The sequence below is a fragment of the Harpia harpyja genome, chromosome 12 (genome assembly GCF_026419915.1).
Source record: "Harpia harpyja isolate bHarHar1 chromosome 12, bHarHar1 primary haplotype, whole genome shotgun sequence".
Classification (NCBI taxonomy): domain Eukaryota; kingdom Metazoa; phylum Chordata; class Aves; order Accipitriformes; family Accipitridae; genus Harpia; species Harpia harpyja.
In genome coordinates this window covers 43045224-43070285 of record NC_068951.1, presented here as the reverse complement: position 1 = coordinate 43070285, position 25062 = coordinate 43045224, and the positions used below count along the sequence as shown (strand labels likewise).

Sequence of the window (25062 nt, the reverse complement as noted above, 5' to 3'; positions counted from 1 at the left end):
TTTTTTTTTTTTTCTCATATATTTGAGACTATAGGTACACACTATAGCTTCCCTGAGCTCTGACATGAACCTCTGTATGCCATCTCTTCTACCAGCCACGGTATGGATGCTCTTACCTGATTCTAAATGCGAGAATCTCCTCTTTCAGAAGTGGTGGTTACAAGAGAGAAGTCGTGCAGAGCAACGGCATCGACTTCGCCTCCTGGCCTAAGCCGGGCTGCTGCGTTTGTGTATCTGCAACGCCGACTTGACGGAACCTTCCTTGCCGCTGCAACCCAACATTGACAGCGTTCTAGATCGCTGCCTCCGCTCCACGCAGCATCCTACGTACCATGAGATTTTATTTTTTTTTCCCCCTTCCTTTTTCATGCAGTGCTGCCGTACAGTTGTTTTTCTGACACGGAGCCCAGCTCTGTAGCTGTTGCTAATTAGGGTGAGCACGCCTGCGAGCGGTACCCCTGCACTCGAGACCAGGCTTTTTTTTTGTAAAATCGGCTAATCCTGCTCTGCACTTACAGCATTGCTCTGATGACTGTGTCTTCAAGCGCTGCCAGCAGCAGCACAAAATCCTCACCGCTGCGTCAAGGCGGCTAATTAAAATGCTCAGGGGGCTCCGTCCCAAGAACCGCCGTCGCCCCCCCCGGCCCCGCGGCGGGCTGACCCCGGGGAGGGCGGCCCGTTCCCCCGCTCCGCATGCGCGGTGCCCCGGAAACAACGGCGGCGGCGGCGGGGCCGGCAGGAGGGAGCCATGCTGCGGGTTCTGCGGACCGGCCTGGCGCCGAGGCTCCTGCAGCAACAGCAGCAGCAACGGCGGCGGCGGCAGGTAACCGGCGGCGGCCATTTCGTGAGGGGCGGCGGGGCGGGAGAAGCGCGGGCGCCTCTGCGGAGGAGGCGCGGGGACGCGGCCTGTCAGGGCCCGGCGAAGCCCGTGTGAGGGCCGAGCTGACCGCGGGGAGGTCGGACGCAAGATGTCGGGTGTCCGGGCGGGACTCCCGTTACCGAGGCGGCGGCGGGAGGCAGGGGAGCTGAGGAGAAGGGGATGGTGGCGGGGAGAGGGCAGGCCCGCCCGAAAGCACCCCGTCAGCTGCAGGAAAACGCGCGGCCGCTCGGTCAAAGGAATCATAGAATCATAGAATCATTTCGGTTGGAAAAGACCTTCAAGATCATCAAGTCCAACCATTAACCATGCCCCCTAAACCATGCCCTGGAGTACCCTATCCACTCGCTTTTTGAATACCTCCAGGGATGGTGACTCAACCACTTCCCTGGGCAGCCCATTCCAATGTTTGACAACCCTCTCAGTAAAAAAATTTTTCCTAATATCTAACCTAAATCTCCCTTGCCTCAACTTGAGGCCATTTCCTCTTGTCCTATCTCCAGCCACCTGACAGAAGAGACCAACACCCACCTCACTACAACCCCCTTTCAGGTAGTTGTAGAGAGTGATAAGGTCTCCCCTCAGCCTCCTCTTTTCTAGACTGAACAACCCCAGATCCCTCAGCCGCTCCTCATAAGACTTGTGCTCCAGGCCCCTCACCAACTTGGTTGCCCTAAATAGGAGGGGAAAAAGAGTAGAGTGGGAACATAACGGCGGGGTTTGAAAAGCGGGACTGGCAAAGCCGGACTTAGCCTGGAGGGGTTGCCTGCGTTCTTCCGAGTGCAGCGCAAAGCTTTGGGGTGACCCTGTGGGTGCTTGGAAAAGGGTGTTTTGCTATAAATGACCCATTTGCCACAGAAAAGCTGACCCACTGGACGTTTGTCAGCACAGTGAGCCGCGTTCGATCTGCTCCTAACTAAAACGGCGATCTTCTCTTGCCTTTCAGTTTCTCCTGAACTCCTGCAGGCATTGTTCTTCAGGAGTCCTTCCCAATGAGAGGATCCGCAACATTGGGATCTCGGCCCACATCGACTCGGGGAAGACGACGTTAACGGAGCGAATCCTCTTCTATACGGGCAGGATAGCACAAATGCACGAGGTCGGGTTTTCAGAGGGTTCCAGAGAAGAGCTGCTCTTTGTGGGCTGAGCGTGCTGGGTGCCATTGAAACGTTGCTGGGACTTGTTCATCTGCATGGTGTAATGCGTGGGGTGAGGGAGCTACGCTCGGTGGGCCCAGCGCGGCTCTTCTGGTCAAGCTGGAGAAGGAATCCTAAAAATCTGCTGGTTTCCCTGATACCCCGTTAAAAATAAGTGGAGGGCAAAGGGATAGAAAGTAATCCCTGCTTCACTGCAGTGTTCTCCCTCTTTCAGAACACTTCAAATCTTATTTGAAGACTTACTGCTCCCTTACCATCTCCATGGTAAACATACATGGAAGATACATGTTTCTTTTGATGTACTCAAAGATGACTGAGAAACAGAGAACACAGGGATGTAATTTTTAGCTTCGGGTATGTTATCTTGTTAAATTCACAGTGAAGCATAATTTCCAGCAGATTTCTGATAACCTTTTTCAGGAATGATCCTCAGGAGAGCAAAATACATTAAACTTGCAGGCGCAGCTGCAAAAAAATCAAACTTGCTTGTAGTCCAAAAATTATAAGCGATTCTGCCATGTCTGCTTTTCTTCACTGCATGAAAGATGATGCTCAGTATATAAAGCATCACTCCTGCACATGCAAAATTCTTAGTAAACTCCCTTGGACTAAATTTTTTTCTTTTTATTTTCTCCTAAGGTGAAAGGTAAGGATGGAGTTGGAGCTGTCATGGATTCAATGGAGCTAGAACGACAGCGTGGAATCACAATTCAGTCTGCAGCAACATACACCATGTGGAAAGACACCAACATCAACATCATAGACACGCCAGGTAACAACAGTTCTGAACACATTACGATTGCTGTTCCTTTGTGTATACAAAGAACACGGTGTCATCTTCTTGTTTGTTAATCACTTAAGTTGAGCTAATGTGGCTCTTTCTGTATAGCTGGAGACTGATTCTGTTGGCTGTTGCTTTTTTCTGCATGTATGAGAAAACAATTTCTCATTACCTTTTGTCATCTGTGAATAACTGGGGCGTTTGTTATTCAGGACATGTGGACTTCACAATTGAAGTGGAGAGATCTTTGAGAGTTCTTGATGGAGCTATTCTGGTTCTCTGTGCTGTTGGAGGAGTTCAGTGCCAGACAATAACTGTGAACAGGCAAATGAAACGTTACAGTGTGCCATTTTTAACATTCATCAATAAACTGGACAGACTGGGCTCTAGTCCAACCAGAGCAGTACAACAATTGAGGTATTTATAATTTTAAATTATTTGTGGGATAATTCTGAACTACTCACATAGCGGGTTAATACTAAGAATATTGAAAGGCATTCTCTCATGGGGTCTGTAGTTGCAGTTTTGGAGGATAATACCTGACTTGAGGTTAAATCTTAATCTGACCTATAGCAAGTGTCCATTTTATCAAGAAAAACAAATGTTAATGTCAGCCCAGGCTTGCAGTGACCGAGAATTGGGGTTTTGATATTTATTTTGTTGATGGAACTATATTTGGAGCCACTTTGAGAACAGCGTTTTAATTTTTCCTAGGTCCTGGTAGGAAATGTGCTGTAGCTTACAGCAGGAAAATGACATAGGGTTGGACAGTTTCTAGTTTGGATACCAGAAGTCCTGCTTGTTCCTTACCTGCAGTCTTTCTGTGCCTGATTTGATGTGTGAGATACGTGCATTAATACGCATTAAGGGAGAAGCAACTCCCATAATCAAGTAATTAATCTGAAGCCAGTTTGCACCGCCTTCTTTCCCATGAAAGTTGCTCACTGTAGCTGTTGGGATATAGAGGGCTGGCAGTCACTCAGGTTAAAATGCAACTAGGCATTTTTCATCAGTATTGTTAGATTTTTTGGCACTGTCCAAAGAACAAAAGGTGGTGATTTTGTAGGAGTGGGATGTTCAAAGACCATCTGGAGCACATATATAGAAATGACTTTTTTCTTGAACTAATTTATATTTGCTCACTTTTTCAGATCCAAGTTAAAACACAATGCAGCTTTTGTTCAGATTCCAATTGGGCTGGAGGGAAACTTTAAAGGAGTTATAGATCTTATTGAAGAAAAAGCTATATATTTTGATGGTGCACTTGGGTAAGTTTTGAAACTTGCATATTTCTTAGCTGGAGCTAGTCCTCGTATGAGGAACTACCTATATTTTCTCTTCAGAGATGAAAAAGCCTGCTATTTGGAAAGTTAGGGATGTGGCTTGTGCTAGGGCTGAGGTATCACCCTTCAGCTCTCCAAGTTACAGCAAAATGATTCTGCAACGTCAGGTTTAGTGATGGGTAGCTGCAGCATGAATTGTTTGCTAACTGCAATAGTGCGGAGAGGTGGTAGCCACACTTGCCACCCTGAGAAATAAGAGACTTGCTTCATAACGGGAACTGATAGTGTATGTTTGGCGTGAGCTTACTGGGGTGAAGATAAGATGTGGGTGAGGTTGTTGAACAGGTTATCCCGCATCCTTGCAAGCTCCTACTATGAGTGGGAAGAAACCCTCTCCTGCTCAAGCATGTTGATGTTTTCATGTGATTTTTTTTTTTCCTCAATATCCATGTCAACGGTGAATTTTTCTTGGTCGCACTGGTCACAACAATGATTAGTGATTGAAAGGTTGACTCGTGGTATTCCTTTAGAGTGGTTATGTTATTTATGTATGTGTAGCCAGACTCTTCGGTATGATGAAATTCCAGCTGAATTTAGAGCTGAGGCTGCAGAAAGACGTCGGGAATTGATCGAATGTGTTGCTAACTTGGATGATCAACTTGGGGAGCTGTTTTTGGAAGAAAAGATTCCTACAGCAGCTGAGTTAAAGGTAACTTTTTATTGTGGTGGTTCTTCCTGTAGCACTGTTATCTCACTTTTTTGTGTCCCTATTCTACCCCTCCCCCCAATAAAAAATTTCTTGAAGTCTTGAAGAAATTTTGTTTGCTTGAGTTCTCTGGTATGAGTGTCACCTCCCACAGGTGGACTCCCACTTCACTCCTTGTTGAGGGCCCATTCCAAATTTGTTTTTTGATTTGCATTGGAAAGACTGAGCTTGTGTGTGCCCTTTAGGGACCAGCAAATGGCTGAAAGGTTCACCTAGTCATTTTTGTCATTCTATTGCCTTGCCCATGTTACAGCTTGATGGCTATGACTTGCTTCGTGTCCCACAGCAAGTCAGTTGTTGACATGCTGTAAGTCGTCTTTGCGCCTAGGAAATCCTGCCTTGTTTTTTATTTGCACTGATTATATTCGAAGTGAAAAGAGCAGTACACTAGAAGGGAACTGCAATGACTTTACTTGGAGACTCAGAGGAAAAGAATCCAGGTCAAAACACAGTTTTCCAAAAAAAAAGAGAATTGCCTTTCTTGAAAGAGGGGAAAAAATTGATACATGATTTATTTTATGAAATACTTCAGATATCAAATGGCAAACGTGCCAACATAAAAGGATGCTCACAGAAGTAATCAGATGGCCATGGACTGAAAATTACTTGTTTTCATGACAGTTTGGTATCACTGTTTCTTCAAGCACATATCTACATAATAAAAGGTGGTCGGGAGGCCTAGGAAGATCAGCTGCAGTTGTACAGTCTTTATCCAAGTACTGCCACTGTTCACTCCAGGGTGAGATCTGCTTGTGCAGTTCCGTGGAGGCTGGACAGCAGACTAACGTGTATTCCTTCTTTTAGACTGTTTTATGTCAGACTTGGCAATCGACACGTACCATAGCGGATTGTTACGTGGGATGGCAGTCCCTTTAAGGTTTGTAGTTGACTAATGATGCCTCTTGAGTTACTGTGGTATTAGCTTTAGTCAGGACAGGTGCAAAAGCTTGGCTATCCTGGCATAGGCATAAGAGAGCCTGCGCCACACGTGGACCTGCTTCTGCTGTGCTGTGAGCGTAAAGGTAATCTGAGGACACGTACCCTTAGAGAAGAAGTGCTAAGCTGGTTTGCATTTACCGCACAGCCCCATGGGGTAGGTGTGTAACTCAAGACAACGACATGTAGCTGTTGACACACAGCAGTCTGCGAGGCTTTGTGTCTTGGCAGACGGTAGCGTAAGGGAACCGAACTGAGGGCTGTATGGTTTGCAGGCCTGATCTCAGCATGGTTGGTTTTTGCCCTTTATGCACGCTCGATGCAAGGATTTGTGTGATGCATCTTGCTGTCGGCCACCACCTCTTGCTAGTGTTGGAAGTTAACTTGAGCAGTAATCTTCTAGTGCCTGCTGTTAATAGTTATTAATGAGTCAAAAATTGAAACTGCTACAGGAAACCAGTTGCTTAATGTGATTAAATAAAAAAGTGAGGTCTGAAGAGCCCGTTGCACTGGGAGAAGCCTTGCAGACAGACTGCTTTTTCGGAGAGAGCTGCTTTTGGAGCTAGAACAGTTTGTCTTTGAGCAGTGGTGTTGTACGGAGTCTCCCTGGGGCCTGGAGCCTGCCTGACATGGCGCTTGCTACCTCCTTTTGCTTTTCTTTGCCTGCAGCTGTGTGCTTCAGTTGGTAGCTGAAGAAGACAAGCTGAATTGAGACATATATGTTATAAGCAGGAGTTGTTAACTCTGAGTGGAGCCTGCTAGGCCAGCTGAGTTCGAATCAGATGTGATCCCTGAGGTTGCTACTTTAAACATAGCTTTGATATTTAAGTCCTATTCTAAGTATTTGGCCCATTAGCAGTGCCTGGTTGCCTCTGTGCAGTAGCCCATTCCCTGTTACGGTTTGCAGTGCTTGCTTTCCTGGAAGTTGTCCGCTCTATCTGTTGGGATATAGAGGACTGGCAGACCCTTGGAGCTGATGAGTGTTGCAAGGCCCCTTAAGGTTTATTTATTTGAATTTTCCTGACCCCTAAATTTTGCTTGCTTTTAACTTTGCTACAAACCTTCGGTTTGGAGGTGGTTTTTGGTTTTGGTTTTTTTTGGTTTTGGTTTTGGTTTTTTTTTTTTAAATTGGTTTGGCTGTATGGGTGACTTACTGGTGATTAATGTCTCTAGGAAGAATATGCAAGAATCTGTATATCCCAGCTTGGCTTGAGACAAAAGCACAAGGGTTTTTTTGAAAGTACCATGCAAATATATATCTTATTGATAACCAGGCATTTAGTTATTCCAGTAATTAAATACTATTTTACAAAGCCTGAGCTATTCCTGTTACAAAGCAGCCCTTCTCACTTTGATAAAGACAGAAATGTAATAGCAGTTTTAGAGACCTGTAAGGATCTGTCCTTCACCTGGCAGAGGGAGTGGTACTGATGTGAATACACTGTGTTGCTGTAAGAGGTGAGAGATTTTTACCAGGAAGCTATTTTTGATAGCTCCTGCTGGGAGGGAAACCTGTTACCAAGATAAATTTGTCTGTTCAGCATGCCTCTGCTTCCCACTTCTGAAAGCCAATTAATTACAGCTCTAATGGCTATAGTATTGCAGATGCAGGTTAATTTGTACTAATATGTCCCTGAAGATGGATTTTCTTTCAGTGGCCAGCAGCCAAGTTTCCACTGAAAATAATCTTTTTGTGGAAATGATGCTAAGTATCACTCCTGGATGCCACAGTCATAGCATATGATGTTTGCTGAAGATCAGCTGCTTAAACATCACCTAATTTGCTGCTATCCCTAATGCTACATTCAACTGATGTGCCCCAGGTACTCAGTGGGGCACTTAGTGACAATAATCTTTATGGGAAAATAAAATTACTTTTTTCCCCAAGGTACTTGTTGATGAGGATAAATTGCAGTCATGTTGCTTCATTTGAAAACCTGTGGCTGAATAAAAACACAGGGCATCAGTACAGCCATATTTCCAGTGCTCTGGTATATGAGAACAGACATGGGCTAGATGAGCAGAATTGTTGATGTAGGATTTTTAACTTGTGTTATTTTTGTGAAGTCATTACATCAACAAATTTAAGGAACTACTGTTCTCTCTGTTAATTATGAAGATATCTTAACCATCTGTCTTTGGGTACTCCAAATAACTCCCAGATTAGATGATGTGGTTAACTATCTTGGTCTATCAAGGAGAATTCATTTCTTTTAGTTTATGAAAGAAGACAGGAGCTGCTTTCAGTTGGAGTGAGGGCCTGGAAGTGTAGGGAGATGGCATCCTCTAGTGGCAGGGAGAGGTGGGACCAAGGTGGCAATCTCGGCTTCAGTAATTAATTGCAGGATGGGAGGGGGGCAGATAGCTTCTGTCCACCTTTATGGAAGACGGCTATGATCACTGTTACGGAAGTTGTTGGTGCTCAGTTATGCTTTGTAACGTCGTGTGATGCTTGAGTGAAAGGCACTGAATAAGCATGAGATTACTGTGCAGTTAGTTTATCTTTCTTAGTTTACCAGGACATCCTGGAAAGATTCCCAAGACAGTTGGTGCAACTTCAGCAGGTCTGTAGATGAATGTAAATAGGTTCTTCTGTTGCACTTTTAAGCCATTCTTCAAAAAATGATGATTCACTGAGCATGGCACTTAGCCAAATATCCCTTCCCTACCTAACTTCCTCTTTCAGAAGAGTTTTCCGTAAAGATATGAAGCATCTCATCTTACTTCCACCAATTTAAATGTGTATTATTTCCCAACATAACTAAATAGGGGGAACAAGACATCTAAATCAGAAATGAAGAGTCCTGACTTTACCAGCAGAGAAATCAAGAAACTTTCTGAGTATTTTGGGGTTATCATTATGTTTATCTTGGGCATTTTCATTTTTAAGTTGAATTTAAGATAAGGGGGGGAAAAAACCCTCACGCTTCTAGAATTCTGGTGAGTAAGTTTTATGTGCAGGGGGTTGTACGGGAGACTGTGTGGGAGCAGCTACTTTACTCCAGTAGAGATGACCAGCAAAGAGAGAGAGTCTAGACTGCTGCTTGGTTGGTACTGTGTCAGACTCCTGAAGTTGTTGCAGGAGGAGAATAATGCACAGATATTTTTCAGCTTGCAATCAGAAGAGCAACACTGAAGAAGTCCTTTACCCCAGTACTTGTGGGAAGTGCTTTAAAGAACAAAGGAGTACAGCCGTTGCTGGATGCCGTCCTGGAATACCTCCCCAATCCTTCAGAGGTTGAGAACTATGCTATTATTAACCAGGGGTAAGTATATTCATGAGCATATGGAGTGGTCTTGGAATTGGGTTTCAAAGCAGTGTAATATGTAGCAGGAAATATTACTAACAAAATATATGATCATTTACCATCCATATTAAATAGTGCCACCATAATTTTGCACAAACTTCCAAAACTAAGAAAGCTTATCTCTCATTTGAGGGTTACTCTTTATACTGGTATTTTTAACACACATTAAATATTAGATTTGAAAAATTACTATCTGATGAGATAATTCCTTAGAAATTAACAGCAACCCTTAAAACCATGCCTACAGTAGAGGAGAGAGCATATCTGAAATGTATAAACAACATTTTATTCTTTGGACGTGTTTGTTGATGTGCCTTCACAATTAAGAAGCATGAAACCCAACATTAGAGCCAGTAAATAGCCTTTAACATTCCAGTCATGGCTTAGGGGTGGTCCTCACACACTTAATGTGTTTGAGTTGTTCAGACAATATAATGATAGCTAAATAGAAATGATGCTAATAAATAGAGTTTATGGCTTTTTCTCCCAGTGGTTACCTGACTCTTTTGAGTCCTCACTGCTGCTGTGCCTCTCCCTGCCTCTAAGATCTGCCTACTAGGATGGACTAAAACTTCTCACATGGCTCATGAGCATTGTCAGAGCATTGTGCAATGTTTCTTTCTTCACTCTAAAACTGGACTTGCTCATGAGTTGTGTCTGAGTGTATGATTAATTGCTTTCATGGAAAAATAGTTGGATGATATGAAGGACTAGTGATATTTGTCATAGTTTCGACCTTTTGGGGATCTGCAGTTTCTCTGAGGCACTTTCTGAGCACATGGGAGCTACGTATGTGAGCATCTTTAAGTCTCAGTTACAAACCTGAAACTGAAGGCCCTTGGGACTTTCTGAGGTTCGGCTTATGTTTAGAGGAGGCTGCCATGTTTGATTCGTAACATAAACTCCCTCTCCATCCCTGTTTTTAAGGGATTCTGAGGACAAAACCAAGTTCCTATTGAACTCTGCTCGAGACGATTCCCAGCCTTTTATAGGCCTTGCTTTTAAACTGGAGGTAAGCTGTTACTGTTTTCCTTTCTGATGCAGCAAAACCAGTAGAGAAGCAGGGCATTTTCTGCAAGAGTTCGTGGTGTACGCAAGTCTTCCTTGCACTGAGTTATTGGTGGCTTGTCATTAATGCCTGGGAAGTACCTTTTGTTTGGGGGGGAAAAGCACATGTTTAAAGCTCTGTATTTTCAGTGTATCTCTTTGTGTGTGTGATGGCTTTTTTACTTGGTCGCTGTGTATATGGTAAAGCTAAACAGAAAGTTTCTAGAGAATGGATGCCCAGGACATTATCTAGCTGACTTTATTCAATTGCTTGCAAGTTTCCCACGCTACCACTATCTGACCTCTGCGGAGCAAAAGTTGTACTCGCGTTGTGTTAACCCTGAAGAAGCAAGCAAGGTTTCCAGATTTGAGAGAAAACAGAGCGAGTCCAAATAGATGGTACTGCCAAAACTTATGTAGAACAAATTTTAAAATAAGTTTATGTTTAAATTCAATTTAAATTTAACTTCTTTTAAAAAACTGGTTTCCACCATAAAATCCACAAATGTATCAAACACTGCCAATTTGGAAGTTTTAAAAGGGGTTATGTGCCTCAAATACTTCATGATTTTCTTAGTTAAAACCTGAACATTTGGGGGGTTTATGGGCTTATTTCAAATGCTTTCAGAGAAAAATCCTGGTTTCTTTTGAAGTTGAAAACAATGGAACACGAGAGAGTTGGAGAGGAAAAAGTACAAAGTCTTAACCAAACAAGTTTTTTGCTACCTAGAGAGTAGCAGTTCAGATTTCATATGGAAAGTGGCTGGCCAAATTGCTAGTTAATGTATGCCTCTGTTGGGAAAGTTTAGGAGTGGTAAAATTGGTGAAGTAAAGAAAATTGCCAGGAGATGCCAGGTTCTATTCCAGAGCCAAGTGAAAGCTGAGACTACGTTAATAAAAGTTTCATTTACGTGTCTAGTGTGTAAAATCAAAACAGAAACATTTAGTCAGTTAGTGCAAATGATGCTGTGAATAGTAGCGGTCTTGACTTCCAGAATGATTATATCTGATTTTTAATGAATTTTGATTCCAGGCTGGCCGTTTTGGGCAATTAACTTATATTCGAGTTTATCAGGGGATGCTGAAGAAATCTGATTATATATATAACACTAGGACTGGGAAGAGAGTGCGTGTGCAAAGACTTGTCCGTATGCATTCAGACAACGTGGAGGTGAGCGTGAGAGGTACAATCCACACAGATTGCCTTTTGAGCCACTTTTACTAAACAAGCTTCTCGCTTTTCAGCTATCTCTGAATGATGCAATATGTCAAATTTCTGCTTTTGTTGTTGTTAATTGATACTTGCCTGTAGCACTTACTAGAGCTCTACAAGAAACTGGAACTGATCTCTAATGTATTGTTTCCACTGAAGTGGAAGAATCTTTGCCCAAGAAGCACTATAAAATGGCTTTTATGGCCAGCTGTGGTATTATCCCCATATTCTGTACTTCTGGGAGAGGGGAAATAGGACTGGCAAAATACACAAGTTTTCTTCCATGTGATCACTGAACACAATTCTTGAACTGAAAATTGATTCTCAAGCTGCTGCAAATCCTACCCTTTCCTGTTTAAAACTCCTGAACTCTATAGCTGGGTCAGGATTGCCTAAAACATAGTGTGTTCACATCCTTAAACTAGAACAAATCAGCATCCAAGCTCAGGTCTCCTTTTTGTGCTTTCAATAAAGAGAGAGAAGATTTACAGAGCATTTTATCAAAGCTGGAATTTTCAAAGGAGCTTAACTTCAAGCTTTTAAACACAGTATTTATATATCTTCTTAAAACCAGGTGTAGTTTGTAATGTATCTTTCAGTGTTATCTAAATAGTAAACTTTTCTTTCCTAAGGATGTAAGTGAAGTTTACGCGGGAGACATATGTGCGCTGTTTGGAATTGATTGTGCTAGTGGGGACACGTTCACTGATAAAACCAGTACTGACATTTCCATGGTGAGTACACCTTTCGATCTGTATGCCTCATGCATTGGAATTCACCGGGATTTTGTTGTGAAAGTTTGTAATCATTTGTTCAATTTAAATATTTTTTTGATGTATACGCAACCACAAATATTTTTTGTGGTTATTTCTTATACCTTAAGGAGCCTGAATATATAGAAGTATGCTGTGTGCAAGAGAGATGCATACCTGTTTACTATGCTTGACATCAAATACTACTTCAGTGTTAGCAAACTGTTCTGGGCTGTTCGAAGTGGATGCTGTTACTCAGAACTATTAAGCTGTGTATTTGTAAATGTATTTAAATGCATCAGTTTTATTTTTACATATATATATATTTACAAAATCTGATAGGAAGCAGAGTCTTCTAACTAGCGTGAAACCAAATTATCTTAAATCTAGGAAACGGTGTTAGAAATACTGTGGTTGGCAGTACGGCACGCATTGCGTTACAGCCTTGTAGTAATCCTCAGGAGAGTTACATAATTTTGTTATGCTATGATAATAGATACGAGCTAGATAAGTAAAACAGTCATCCCTGTTTGTAACCGTGAGTTTTTGTGACCAAACTTTTCTGGAGAAATTACATCACCAGGTGTAGTGGAACTCGACTGCATGATCTCTTCCTTTATGGTCGTTGCAGGAATCAATTCACATCCCTGATCCTGTCATTTCAGTAGCTATGAAGCCTTCCAACAAGGTAGGAGCCTATGAATCAAGCTTTTTCTGACTGAGTTATCTTTCCTCTGCTGCTTTTATAATTTTATGCAGGTTAGCCATTAAATATGGAACCACAGACTAAAATGAGCAGTGTAATAAAATCTTCAAAGTACGTAAGAAGGTATCATTCAGATAACTCAGCATGTGATTGCGTTAGATGGTATCACTTAGCCATAAAGAAGATGCATGTCTTTGACCTGGGTAAACATGGACTTGAAGTAACTGGAGGGATAAATACAGTTATAAATGTATGGCTGTGTTTCAGAAAATAACCTCATGAGAGTAGAAGTGCTAAGCAGTTGATAGAAAAATTTGAGGCCTTTTTGTTGTGTGACTTCTGGATGTTCATGTTTTCTTGTGTGTGTGTAATTGTTTTTCAGAATGACTTTGATAAATTTTCAAAAGGCCTGAACCGCTTTACAAGGGAAGATCCCACCTTTAGAATCCATTTTGATGATGAGAGCAAAGAGACCATTGTTTCTGGAATGGGGGAACTGCACTTGGAAATCTATGCCCAGGTGATTTGGAAAGCACATTCCACGGACTCTGGTTTTGATTGTTTTCCCAACCAAGAATTCTCCTTCCTTTCTGGCTAAGACATTGCATTGCTGTACCAAAAACTATCTGCAGAGGGGCTAGCTGATGCCAGCCTTTAGGCCTGATTTTGTAATTGGGTGCCTAAGCTGATGTCACGTTTACAGGATGTTTGGAGGTGCACAATTCCACTTGCTTTAGTGTAAATCAGGGTTATCGTGTGACAACTATTTTGAGACCTTCCCCACAGAAAGCACTGTGGCATTAATGTGAACAATACTAGCTGCTTAGGGAAGAGTTTAACTTCTTAGTCAACTTTTGAAGAATCTCTCTCTCCAGTGGTTCCATTTTGAGGGTTGTAAACTCTTTAAATGACATTTCTGCCTGGAATATTTTTACCTTTTGGTTCAAATCCATAAAAAATGCTGTATTAAGCACTACGCTTTGCTTTAGCAGCCTTTGCTTATAAAAAATTTTACCGTTAGCGATTTCCTACAGGACACAGAAATATTCTATAATAAGAGATGATGCAGGCAGGAGGGAATAGTTACTTAGTGATTTATTTGTTTCTTTCAAGTCGATGTCTATACTTTATTTGAGTCTAACACAATAGATGTATCTGAATTGTTGACAGAATGAAGAAAAGATAGCTTTTGTCTTGGAAAACTTAAATTTGAGTAAAATAATTAATGCTGTTCCCTTTTCCTGTATCTAAAGCTATAGCCCCTGAACAAGGATGACTGCAGAATGACAGTGAATAATTCGTAACATTGAAAAAAAAAAAAAACCCACCAAGACCCCAAAAATCAATCCAACCCCAGACCAAAAAAATGGTTAACCCTGATTAAGTTTCTCATTTCAGAAAGATCTGTAAATAAAATAATTTCCAATGTATTGTTCCAATGGAACAACTCTGTATTTCATTCTGCTTTTTTTTCTGCAGCGAATGGAAAGAGAATACGGTTGCCCTTGCACCATGGGAAAGCCAAAAGTTGCCTTCAGGGAGAACATCTCCGCACCTGTGTCGTAAGTATTCTTTCTGGCAACAGAGGTTTTTTAATTTATTTTGATGCAGAATTTGATTACGTAGCAGAGAAAGTGCCTTTTGGATTATCAGATTAAAGCACAATGTACAGGAAAAGTTTAATTGAGGAAGGACTTTTTTTCTTCGTACCTTGATTGCATACCCACCCTCGTCAACTTATCTGCCCTCCCTTCAAATGCTTATTGTAGCATTTGAGCTTCTTCCCCTGCGGTATGAGGTGGTCCGTTATTCCGATGCATGTTTTGGCTGACGGCTGTCCTGTGTTACTTTAACGCCATGCTGTGGGTGCCAGAGAACTGTCATTTGCCAGGGAATGATCTCCTGTAGAAAGTGAGAAGGTATGTTCTTTGAACAATACTGAACGGGAATTGACTGCTGTAACACAGCCATACCTGGGCTGATTATAAGTAGGTTGATCAAGCACCAGTAACAGTGCAGGGTAAGCACTGTAACGTGCAGTCCTGTGACCTGTCCAAATATCTGAAGTTCTCCTGCAAGCTTTTTTCAGCCTGTGTTGTGCTCCATGCTGCTGCAACTACGTTTTTCTTTATCTAGGCAAGTTTTGCAGCTCAGGCATGTCTGTGTTGGATTACCCCTCTTACTGTTAGTGCTGTTGATATTTTGGCATACCTGCCCTTCACGAAACCAAGCACAATGAAGAACCTATGCTTTTGTTCTGCAGTTAGTTAGCTACTACTTCTCATGAGTTTTTCTTCATAGAAAACTTAGGAACTAAAAACACTACAGATGCCCCAAGTTACCTGAGAGTGCAGTGGGGTAGGAGGCAGTGAAGCTAGAAGTGGGAGTGAGATCTCGTGATTGTTATCAGTGGATGATTTATTACAGGAGGTTGCACAATCGAGAACTTCCCTTTCAAAATTTCTGCATTTTCCTTATGAAAACACTTGCTCAGATCGCAAAATTAGGATGGAGAATAACGTAGAATGTAAATACTGTTCTGGGAACCAAAGTTTCTGTTGCTTTCTTCTGAGAGCTACTCTGTCTACTGGTCCACCACTGCTGTCCTCTAGCATAGAAGCACTCTGCAGCTCCAGCTGGAATGCAGCTAAGCAGTCCAGGATGCTGGCAGCTGCTTCTTCTCTTTATCCCTGGCCCGTTTAGCAATAATATCTCCCAAGAGGAGAAAGCTGTGTGAATGACCAGTATATTAAACCTCTGCTGTTCCCAAGAAGGGCCCAGAAATAGCTGAAAATTACTGTCTGCTGACACAAGTTGGAGACCTGTTGTCTCCTGCCTGCATAGTGGGCAGAAGCCGATAACGCTGAGACCGACAGCGATCGTTGCCCTAATCTCACCCTGTTTGCTAACTGGCCTGCAGGCATCAGATCTGCAACCGCCCCACCATCTGCATGTCTGAGTTGGAGGTTACACAGTTGGCAGTCTTAAAACAAAAAAAGGCTTTTTAGAAATAAAGACTTTACCTGGGACACCATTTCGTGAAGTAGAATCATGTAGTCAAATTCAAGATATTCATCACTTCTTTTCTGGAAAGACAAGATGAAAAGGGTTGAATTTGGGGCTTCCCCCCACCTTGAAAGTAGTGAATCAGTTTTCTTTAGTTAGCATAAAAACTCTCTGATATATTTCGGATAAAACTGGCAGCTCGCGTATAACAAATAAAGCAGATGGAGCTTAGTCACTATAACAAAACGATACTGTTTTGTATTTCTGTGAACTCCAAAATTACATTTGAGAGACTGTGAAACTTAAAACCATGCTAATTCCTCCCTTAGAGAAGCTAGATATATCTCAACTTCAGGAACTCATTTGGGAAGGGAACACTTGATTCTATAAAGTGTCAATTTAGCCCAAATAAAATTTAGCCTAAATAAAATTGTCAGTAGGATAAGAATTGGAGGGAACTCCAGAGGCCTTACAGTGGATAACAAGTTATCAGTGATTGTGTGAGTGACAGAATACCCACTGGCCTTTGGAACATACTCTTTACATACCTATTCTTCAGGGAAGAGGATCAAAATTACTAGAGAGAGATGACAGCTGGTTTAGTTTAATAGTCTTCTGTCTGCCTTGTCCTTAAATTCATCTGGTTTGTTAAAGAGGGTTTTAAAATCTTGCTTGTGCACAGCCCTGCAGCGTCTGTGAATTGCTTTCAGATAGCCATCAGAGGGAGCAAAATGTTAACAAATCGCACTCCAAGAACGAGTTTCTGCCTTTCCTTCATACCCAGAACTTCACGGGAATTCACTGGCTGTTCTGAGTGCCAAAACATTTGGCCTCTGAAAGCCTGTTCTGAAGACTCCTGATATATTGGGTTTTCTAAACACGAAGTCCTGCTTCTTTATCCTAGCTTACACACTAAATTTCCTTGAATTTAAAGTTGACCATCCCTTTAGGAGTTATTCCTAACTCACAGGATATTTTCTCCAAATGGAACAGAGAAGAACTGGGAGAATCTATAGAGTTCTATTAATTTAAAAGCAAAATCAAAAATTTTGCTCTGTTAAAAACTTTTCTGAAAGCAAGTTGCTTTATCAGTTAAGCCTGTTCCACGCAAGAGGTCTACAAGGCTTGTTGGTGGTGGTAGCTAATGACTCAATTAATTTGAATAGCTATAGTGAGATTTGCCAGTCATTTTTATTTCTTAGCTTAGGGCAGATCCAGATCTGCTCAAGATAAACACATCACTTGTAACCACTCAGAAATAAGTGAAAATAGAAAATATTTTGTCCTGAAGTATTCCATTCCCTTTCTGTCTTGTGACGCATCTTCCTGAATTCAATTTTCTTATCATAAACTTAATTGATGCTCATCATGCTAATGTAAGTCTAAGACCTCAACTAAAAATTAATTTTAGGTTTTCTCCCCCCCCCCCCCAAATAATTAAAAATTAGTAAAAGTAAGTTTGGGAAGAACAAAATAAAAAAGCTAGTAGTGAGAGTGGAATTAGATCAATATTTTCTTTCTTGATTAGCATTTTGAGTTGAACTAGCAAATGGATGGAGACTGCAATACTGCGAACAAAAGCAATGTAGATTGTGTTTTATTGAAATTGAGGTGCAGCCCATTGCTATTTGCCTAGACATGGCTATCGCAGAGATGTCAAGCAGTATTACTGTGACTGATTGCTAGATCATGGTGTAGATCAAGAGATGAAGGACAGTATTCCAATGCATGTTATGCAGATGCAAGAATACTGTCAGCTGGGCCTGCATTACAGATGAAAGGCAGGGAAGTAATACAAAACTGTAATCAACATGATGACCTCCAGGTGGAAGAGTCCATTTTCTTAACTAAACAAGGGTAGAATACTGCTCTTGCCAGGAAGACACAGCTTCTATAAACAAAATTTATGAAGAGAAGGAGTGATCTAAATAAACGCTCAAGCCATCAGTAAAAGCCTTCATGATTTGCTAGAGGAATGGGAAAGGGGTAGGTGGAACAAAACTAAACACTGGCTTAAAAACGAACCTGACCAAGAAGTTCAGACACAGTTGAGGTTTCTTAAGAACTTAGCTTCAGCTGTACTCTAGTACATGCCACAACTGCTTAGCTCTTAAATGCTATTTTTCTTGCAAGGCATTGATGGTAACTTACCACTTGCTTCACACGTTTAATTTGGGCAAACTGGAACTTAGTGTTTTCAGTTGAGTTCTGCCACATCACATAGCCAGAGGCAACCCACGCTAGCAGGCGGATGGGCTCCATTTCTGGGGACACGTGGCCGTGGCTGTCTGGCAAACAAAATGAAAAATATACATTAAGCTAAGATTCATGGAGCTGCAGCCATTAGCAGAACCTTATCACCTAATAGTAGGGTTTGGTGCTAAAGTCACTTCCTTATGTTCCTTGCTGTGTCACAGGTCTTCCATATAATCTTGGAAGAGCTGCTATATCACCACTGTGTTTTCTTCCCAATTCTTTCTCTTAACATACATTCTGTAACGTCTTCAAGGCAGGGGTTGCCCTAAAGTAAGAGCAGACCCCGGTACTACAGCTGGGGTGTCTGATGTACTATGCGAAGGACAGCCACCAACAGTGAGCAGGATGCTCGTAAAGGGAGAGGTAACAGTAGCAGGTGGTTTTCAAGAACAGTCACGTGCAAATCACGTATCGGTTCTGGATTTCAGAAATGATGAAAGAATTTAGTAGTGTTGTGATTGACACACCACCCCGAATAAGAGAAAGTGAAGCAGCATGTCTTCAGAGTAGGGCTAATGGCCTGATCCCCCTCGCTCCTGGCTTCTATAGTAGGGGCTCCCATATGGATTGTGGACCACCACCAGCTGAGCTCAGGTTTGCTTCTGGCCGTGGAGGACATTGTCTCAAAAACCTCCTTCTCGCCCAAACCCCTTCTTTGTACCTGGTATGTTTTCTGCCACAAGCTCTTTTTCCAGGCTCTTGATTTGACTGTAGAATATGTTATCTGCTTCATCTGTGTTCTTAAGTTCTCCTTCAATTGTGAATTGCACATCTGGAGCAATGTTTTTGTTGCCCAGATGGTAAAGAACCTCAGCAGTGCAGTTAACAGTACTGTCCTGTTAGAGAGTTAATTATGTGTATTAATATTTCATTAAATACAAATATTGGTAATTTGCACTTCTAAAACGTAGTTTTTTTCTTTAGGTAGTTGCTGTTTTCCCTGAGTCTGGCCCATAGAGATTTGTGATTATTTAAGACAAGGTTAAATTCATAGTATTTCCGTGACTATACTATAAGGGCAGTTTTCTTTCTGCAGTGAAAGGGCAGTGTTTGTGATGCAGAATGTCACTTGTGCTATTCAGTTGGAGTAATGGGTTCAAGTAACTTCAATTTGAAATTGAATATTGAATGACACTGAAGTGTCCTTGTCATCCCTCAAGCATTTTCTTGTGTCATAGCGGTAGGTACCAGATGTTTGTTTGGGGCTTTTATGGTGTAAAAAATGGGGGTTCCCTTTTGGTAAAGTTAAGCCTTTTTTTTTTTTTTTTTTTTTTCTTCCTGATTTGCAGTAGAGAAAAGTCTGAAACACGATACCAAGTATTATTAACTGGTGTGTCCGCTGGCCTCAGCTAGGATCAGCAGCATAAAGCACTGGCTTTTCATTACATGTCAGTAGTGCCAATTTCTGCCCACAGAACGTATTTATTAAATAAATCTGAACTCACTTCGTCAACGATGTCTTCTAACACCAAATCCAGATGGTACTTGGGCCCAACACCATCGATGTCCTAAATAAGGAAAACACGAAGAACGTTTATTTTGTTAAATGAATCACTTTGCATTGTGGAAAAGAGTCTAGTTATAGCGAAACATGCTGCAGCAGTGCCATTCTCTGCAGGGCCCGTACGGAACTAGGGTATTGTTTTATTTCCTCCTGCTGCGTTAAGCTTGCTCATTTAATATGCAGCTGGTGTAGCGTCCGATTAGTACCTCCTCGTCCATCTCTAGTCTCGTATGCTACTTAATTGCCGTATTTGGGCTCCCTGTATGATTATGTGCGATAACGAGCTACTTGGTTAAACGCTGAGGCGAGAGCCTTAATTGGGTTCCTTGTTTTAAGTCCGTTCTGCACTTTGTTGTGACCTGTATCGTGTCATGTATTTTGGGGATATCTACAGTAATGACTTAAGCAAGCGGGTTAGTTTTGCCCTAACCCCCGTTCTAGCAGGTTCACCAGCACATCCCCCACGGGTCGGCGGTGAGAGTTTGGTCTCTCAGGAAAGGAGCATCCTCTCCTCGGGCCCGAGTCCCCCCGCGAGGTTCGGTAGGGACGGCCGCCGCCACGAAACACCCCGGGCCCGGTCCCCGCCGCCGCCGTGAGCCGGCCTCGCCCCCTCCTCGCAGCCTGCCCGCTTCGTCCCGACGAGGAGAGGCTGCGAAGCCGGCCGCCCCGCGGTTCGTGGAGCGGCTCCCCGGACCGCAGCCGGCCCCTCCTGGCCGCTGCCTTCCCCGGCCCTCACCCTCCTGCCGGCGCGGCGGACGGTCCGCAGCCGCAGGCCGCGGCCGGGGCTGCCCCGGCGGTAGCAGGCGTAGCCGGCGGCCAGCGCCGCCGCCCGGTCGGCGCGGTGGTGGCTCGGCGGCAGCTCCATGGCGGAGGGGAGGCCGGCTTCCTCCTCCCGCAGGAAGACACCGGCGCCGGGGCCGCCCTCTCCCGGCCCGGCCCGCGGGGAGCAGCCGGGACGGGGCCCGTTCTCCGCCCCAGCCCGGTGGGACGGGGCGGGGGGGGGGGGGGGCTGGTGTTCGAGGGAGACCTGGGATCCCTCCGGTTTTCGCTTCGAAAATATTTCAGCTGTTGGCCTTCGCGCGTTTTCTTCCCGGTTAAGCCCTCGTTCGGTGTCTGCGCTTCAGGTCTAAAGTGCTCTGTGGGTGGGAACTGCAGGTACGTGCAGAAAGAACAAAACCTTGTTACTCAGCTCAAGAAAAAGCAGGAGCCTAAAGGTAAGCAGGTTTTATTAGCGTCGCTTGCCACACAGAAGCAGCTGGTTTTTCGCGGTGGTTTTTTTGAGAGAGATGACTCGTCACGATCTCGCAGCTTCCCGCTGGCGAGACGAACCGCCGTGGTGCTCCCTCTTTGGGCATTAAATATCCTCAGCTGTTGTTTCAGCCGCTGTCGTGGCATTTAGCCGTTTTGGTTAAACGTAACCAAATGGAATAAAGTAAAACGCAGACTGGGAACTTTCTCCTTAGAAAACTGTGGTTCGAGCGTGGTTTGCGTAATGAGTAATGTGATATTCTGCGGGGATGTGTTTGTTCTTAGGTTTGAGTATACACACAAGAAACAGACGGGTGGAGCTGGCCAGTATGGCAAAGTTATAGGCGTTCTGGAGCCCCTGGATCCAGAGGACTACACAAAATTAGAGTTTGAAGACAGAACCGTTGGCACAAATATTCCAAAACAATTCGTGCCCGCTGTTGAAAAGGTACCAAGCGTTTTGTGTGTGTATATAATATAAGAAATACTGACTCCTGTTGTTTTCCTGCTATACCGTGCATATTTACTGTGACTGTCTTGCCCCAGGCAAGGAGGCTTTTCTCATTACTTCGGTGGGAGCAGAATCAAATTTGTGTGGCTTTGCTTAATATCTTACATTCCTAGGTTTTCCACTTAATTTAGAAGCTGCTGTTTGTTTTCTTTGGTGGTGTGCGCTTGCTCTATTTCCATAGCAGTGCCGCAGAGCAGAAGGTAGGCTGTCCTTTCTTGCAGTCAAACAAGCCTCCTTCTGTTGAATCTGCTTTTGAATGGCCCTCTTCTGCTTTTGATCGTGGCCTTGCGATTCTCATCTCTAGCCCTGAAATATGTAACTTTTGTGACTTCTCTGAGGCCGGTTATGTAGGAAACTATAATTAAGCTGGATTTCCTGCATGAATTACCAAATATTCTTTCTTTTTCATCTCCTCTGCGGACTTCTGTGTGTGTGTCTCTCTATAGCTGTACAATTTATCACGTACTACTTTTAAGTAGTACCTACCATGATCTTTGAATTCCTACAACAACGGATCAACATAAGATAATTCCTTCATTATTCCATGATGCAGCATTTAAAGGTTTTTGCCAAATCCTGGAAAAAGCATGCAGTCTTAAAAGAATCTTGGTCTTCAGTCAAGTGGTTAGAGTAGTTCTTTCCACATAGAGCATTCTTTTGGCTTTTGATCATACAGTCCCTTAACAAAGCAAAATCCTGAGTACGCTTCTTCTTCTTGTCCTTAGCTTGTTACATGATTTCTATTTTAAAAAAATATCAGTATCAAACTGAGGTGCTGAAGAATGATACTACAAAGTTTTCAGGCACTTGGGAATGAAAAGTTTTCCCCTCTGTTATGTTCTTCCATTATCTTATCAAGCAAGAGGGTCCGTTGGGTAGATACAGGATTGCTGTTAAAAATTGTGAAAGGTGGGGGGGGGGGGGTTGTTACTGTTGTTTTGGTTTTTAAGCTTAATGTCTTTTATAGGCTGCTGTTAACACAACTCTTTTTTAAGCTTCATTTTGGTCTACAAACTGCTAATTTTGAGATGTTATTTGACAGGGATTCCGAGAAGCGTGTGAAAAAGGTCTAGTGTCAGGGCACAGGATATCTGGAGTCCGGTTCGTCCTAGAGGATGGTGCACATCACATGGTGGACTCCAATGAAATCTCTTTCATCAGAGCAGGAGAAGGAGCCCTAAAGCAAGGTATGAAGCCAGTCATTTGAATGTGTAGTCCTGCTGGCTTCTTTACTGTATGAGCTAAATTTAACAACCTCCTTTCTTTAGGTTTGTTTGTTGCCTGGTGTATCCATACACACACTTAAAGTTTGGCCGGTTGTGTAGAGCAGAATATATGCGAGAGTTTATAGAAATTTTGAGGGAGGCCCAATAATTCCTTTAGTTGTATGAAGGAAATCCTGTTTTCCTAGAATACAGTAAAGAAACACCAACAGCTTCATCCTTACACAGGTATGAAAAGAACTTTTTATCAAACTGTGTGCCTCCCAGCATTACGGTCTCCGTAATAAAAGGCAGGGGAGCTGGAATTCCACGTTGTTGATTATTGTTTTCCCCCACTGATGTAAGAAACGCTTAGCATCAACCATAAAACACTTCCTTGCTATACATAGCAGTATCTTGAATTATGCCAGGCTTGCTCTTTGATGTTTGATTATTTAGTTAAGTTTTTTTCTCCAGCTATGGAAAATGCCACTGTGCGTATACTCGAACCCATTATGGCAGTGGAGGTGATGGCACCCACCGAATTCCAAGGAACAGTGATAGCTGGAATTAATCGCCGTCATGGAGTGATCACAGGACAAGACGGCACAGAGGGTTACTTTACTCTCTATGCTGAGGTTTGTGTTGTTCGCTGGTTCCTGACCTTTTCCTGCCTTGCCTTTTGACTCCATTACTGTTTTACTTATTGGCTAGTACGTGTAAACTCGTAGCCGGGTTTTTCAGTGGATAAACATAATGTTAGTTTTTCAGTGGCTAAGCGTTAATTTTCAACTCGTGGCAGTGTATTGTGCAGTACTAGTGAACCTATCATAAATCTGTCTTGCTCCGGAGAAGCCAACTGACTAACCTAAAATCATACGGTGGCAGAGAAAGGAACAGAACTGGGGTTTCTTGAGATGGGCAGACTGTGCTACCTCAGAGTGAAGGGAACCTGTGCAGCAATACAGGTGCACAGAGTTCAGAGGGAAGATCTTATTGTCAGCTGTCTTCCTTCAGCTGTTACCTGCATTAACTGTAATAATTGCAGTTAAATGCAAATGACTTGCCTTCAATGTTCCTTCTTTTATGTCCCTTCTAAAAACATAGATGTTCTCACGTTAGGTCATATAGAAGCGTACATCTAACAGTGGTGGTAGGGTAAATCATCTCAGCAAAGCCTTGGCTACTGACAAACCACACGCTGCGTCACTCCTGCGTCGTAAATTGTGTTTGGAGCTGCAGTCTTGAGATATTTCAGACATTATGATCTCTTGCTGGGTGACACAGATTACTGAATTCGGGATATTCCAGTACCTGGTACATTCAACCTCTGAGATTTTTGGGGTTTCCTGCTGAAAACGTTGTGAATATAAATTGGTTGAAATAAGGCACTTTACAAAAATGGGTAATTAGATCAGTACTGTTTACAAAGAGCACCAGACTTTACTGACTCTTTATATCATAATTGAGATTAACTGGATGGTAATCCACAGTTGATGGAAAAGATCTTGCTTTTACAAGAATAGTATGCTTGCATTTTAGGTGCCACTGAATGATATGTTTGGATATGCCACTGAGCTGAGGTCTGCCACAGAGGTAAGTACTCTTGGTTATTAATAGCGTGATCATTTTCAGTTTTTAAGCAGAATTGTCACACTGCTGAGATGGGTACCACAGGCAATCTTACGGTCTTGTGTCAAAGAGACAATGTTTAGATACTGTTTGTATGGTTTTGTATCTCACACGTACAGTACACCGTGTCTGTATACTTCATTGTAAATGGTCATTGCATGTTATTGCACAGATTAGGGTGTGGCCTGCTGCTAAATAGGATTACCCATTTAGCATCCTCACTTTGACTATTCTTTTTCCAACTCTGCAGGGAAAGGGTGAATATACAATGGAATACTGTAAATATCAACCATGTTCGCCCAGCAGTCAGGAAGAAATAATTAACAAACACCTTGAAGCAACAGGGCGACTTCCTGCAAAAAAGGGCAAAGCCAAGAGCTGACTCTTTTCCTCCTGAGTACATGGAACAGTTTTTCACAATCTTCTCTAAAAGCTCACTTGCCCAAGCCATAGAAGCAATCAAGGCTGGCTGGACAAGCGCAGGCTGCAGCGGGACTTGGACTTGTAATTTCAGCATAATATCCTTCCTTTGTGGTATTCTCAGGAACCACCAGGAAATTACAATGGAATTGTTCACATGTAAATGCTACTCATTAACAAAATATATAAATGTTAAACCACTGATGATAACTTGTCTCGAAATTTGTCGTAATCCCATTTGTATTAAAATAATTTTATTTTTTTACTTGCTACATCATTCTTTTGTAATTAGGCTAGTTAATGTTTCTCTGTTTTTGAAAGTTTAAAAATTTTGATTTCGGAGACTCCACTAACTGTTAGCTGCTGGACAGGCACGGGGGAGGAGTCGGCATCCAATACTGAGCAGTTTTCACATAGGTGCTCCAGGCACAGATCCGTTCCCTCTTGCACTTACAGC

At 42.8% G+C, this 25062-nt stretch overlaps 2 protein-coding genes across 3 annotated transcripts; one reads left to right on the top strand and one right to left on the bottom strand.

Annotated features, from left to right (window-relative positions):
* The first annotated feature begins 699 nt into the window (after positions 1–699).
* GFM1 (G elongation factor mitochondrial 1) lies at positions 700–24870 on the top strand. 2 transcript variants are annotated; one of them, XM_052804049.1, is made up of 18 exons: positions 700–823; positions 1824–1976; positions 2674–2806; positions 3028–3232; positions 3967–4083; positions 4657–4807; positions 8912–9066; positions 10036–10120; positions 11189–11326; positions 12001–12102; positions 12752–12808; positions 13209–13346; positions 14306–14388; positions 21126–21288; positions 22394–22538; positions 23031–23191; positions 24096–24149; positions 24436–24870. In XM_052804049.1, the coding sequence occupies exons 1-18, from the start codon at positions 749–751 to the stop codon at positions 24565–24567; spliced, it is 2247 nt and encodes a 748-aa protein (XP_052660009.1). In that variant the 5' UTR covers positions 700–748; the 3' UTR covers positions 24568–24870. The 2 variants fall into 2 exon arrangements, with proteins under 2 accessions (XP_052660009.1, XP_052660010.1); XM_052804050.1 differs by having other exon boundaries at positions 726–815; positions 1822–1976.
* Positions 13904–20528, bottom strand: LXN (latexin). Its single transcript, XM_052804067.1, has 6 exons — positions 20329–20528; positions 19534–19596; positions 18750–18924; positions 17984–18120; positions 15850–15912; positions 13904–14728 (listed from the first exon to the last, which is right to left on the bottom strand). Exons 1-6 carry the CDS (start codon positions 20455–20457, stop codon positions 14633–14635), a joined length of 663 nt encoding a protein of 220 aa, XP_052660027.1. The 5' UTR covers positions 20458–20528; the 3' UTR covers positions 13904–14632.
* Positions 24871–25062: the final 192 nt, after the last annotated feature.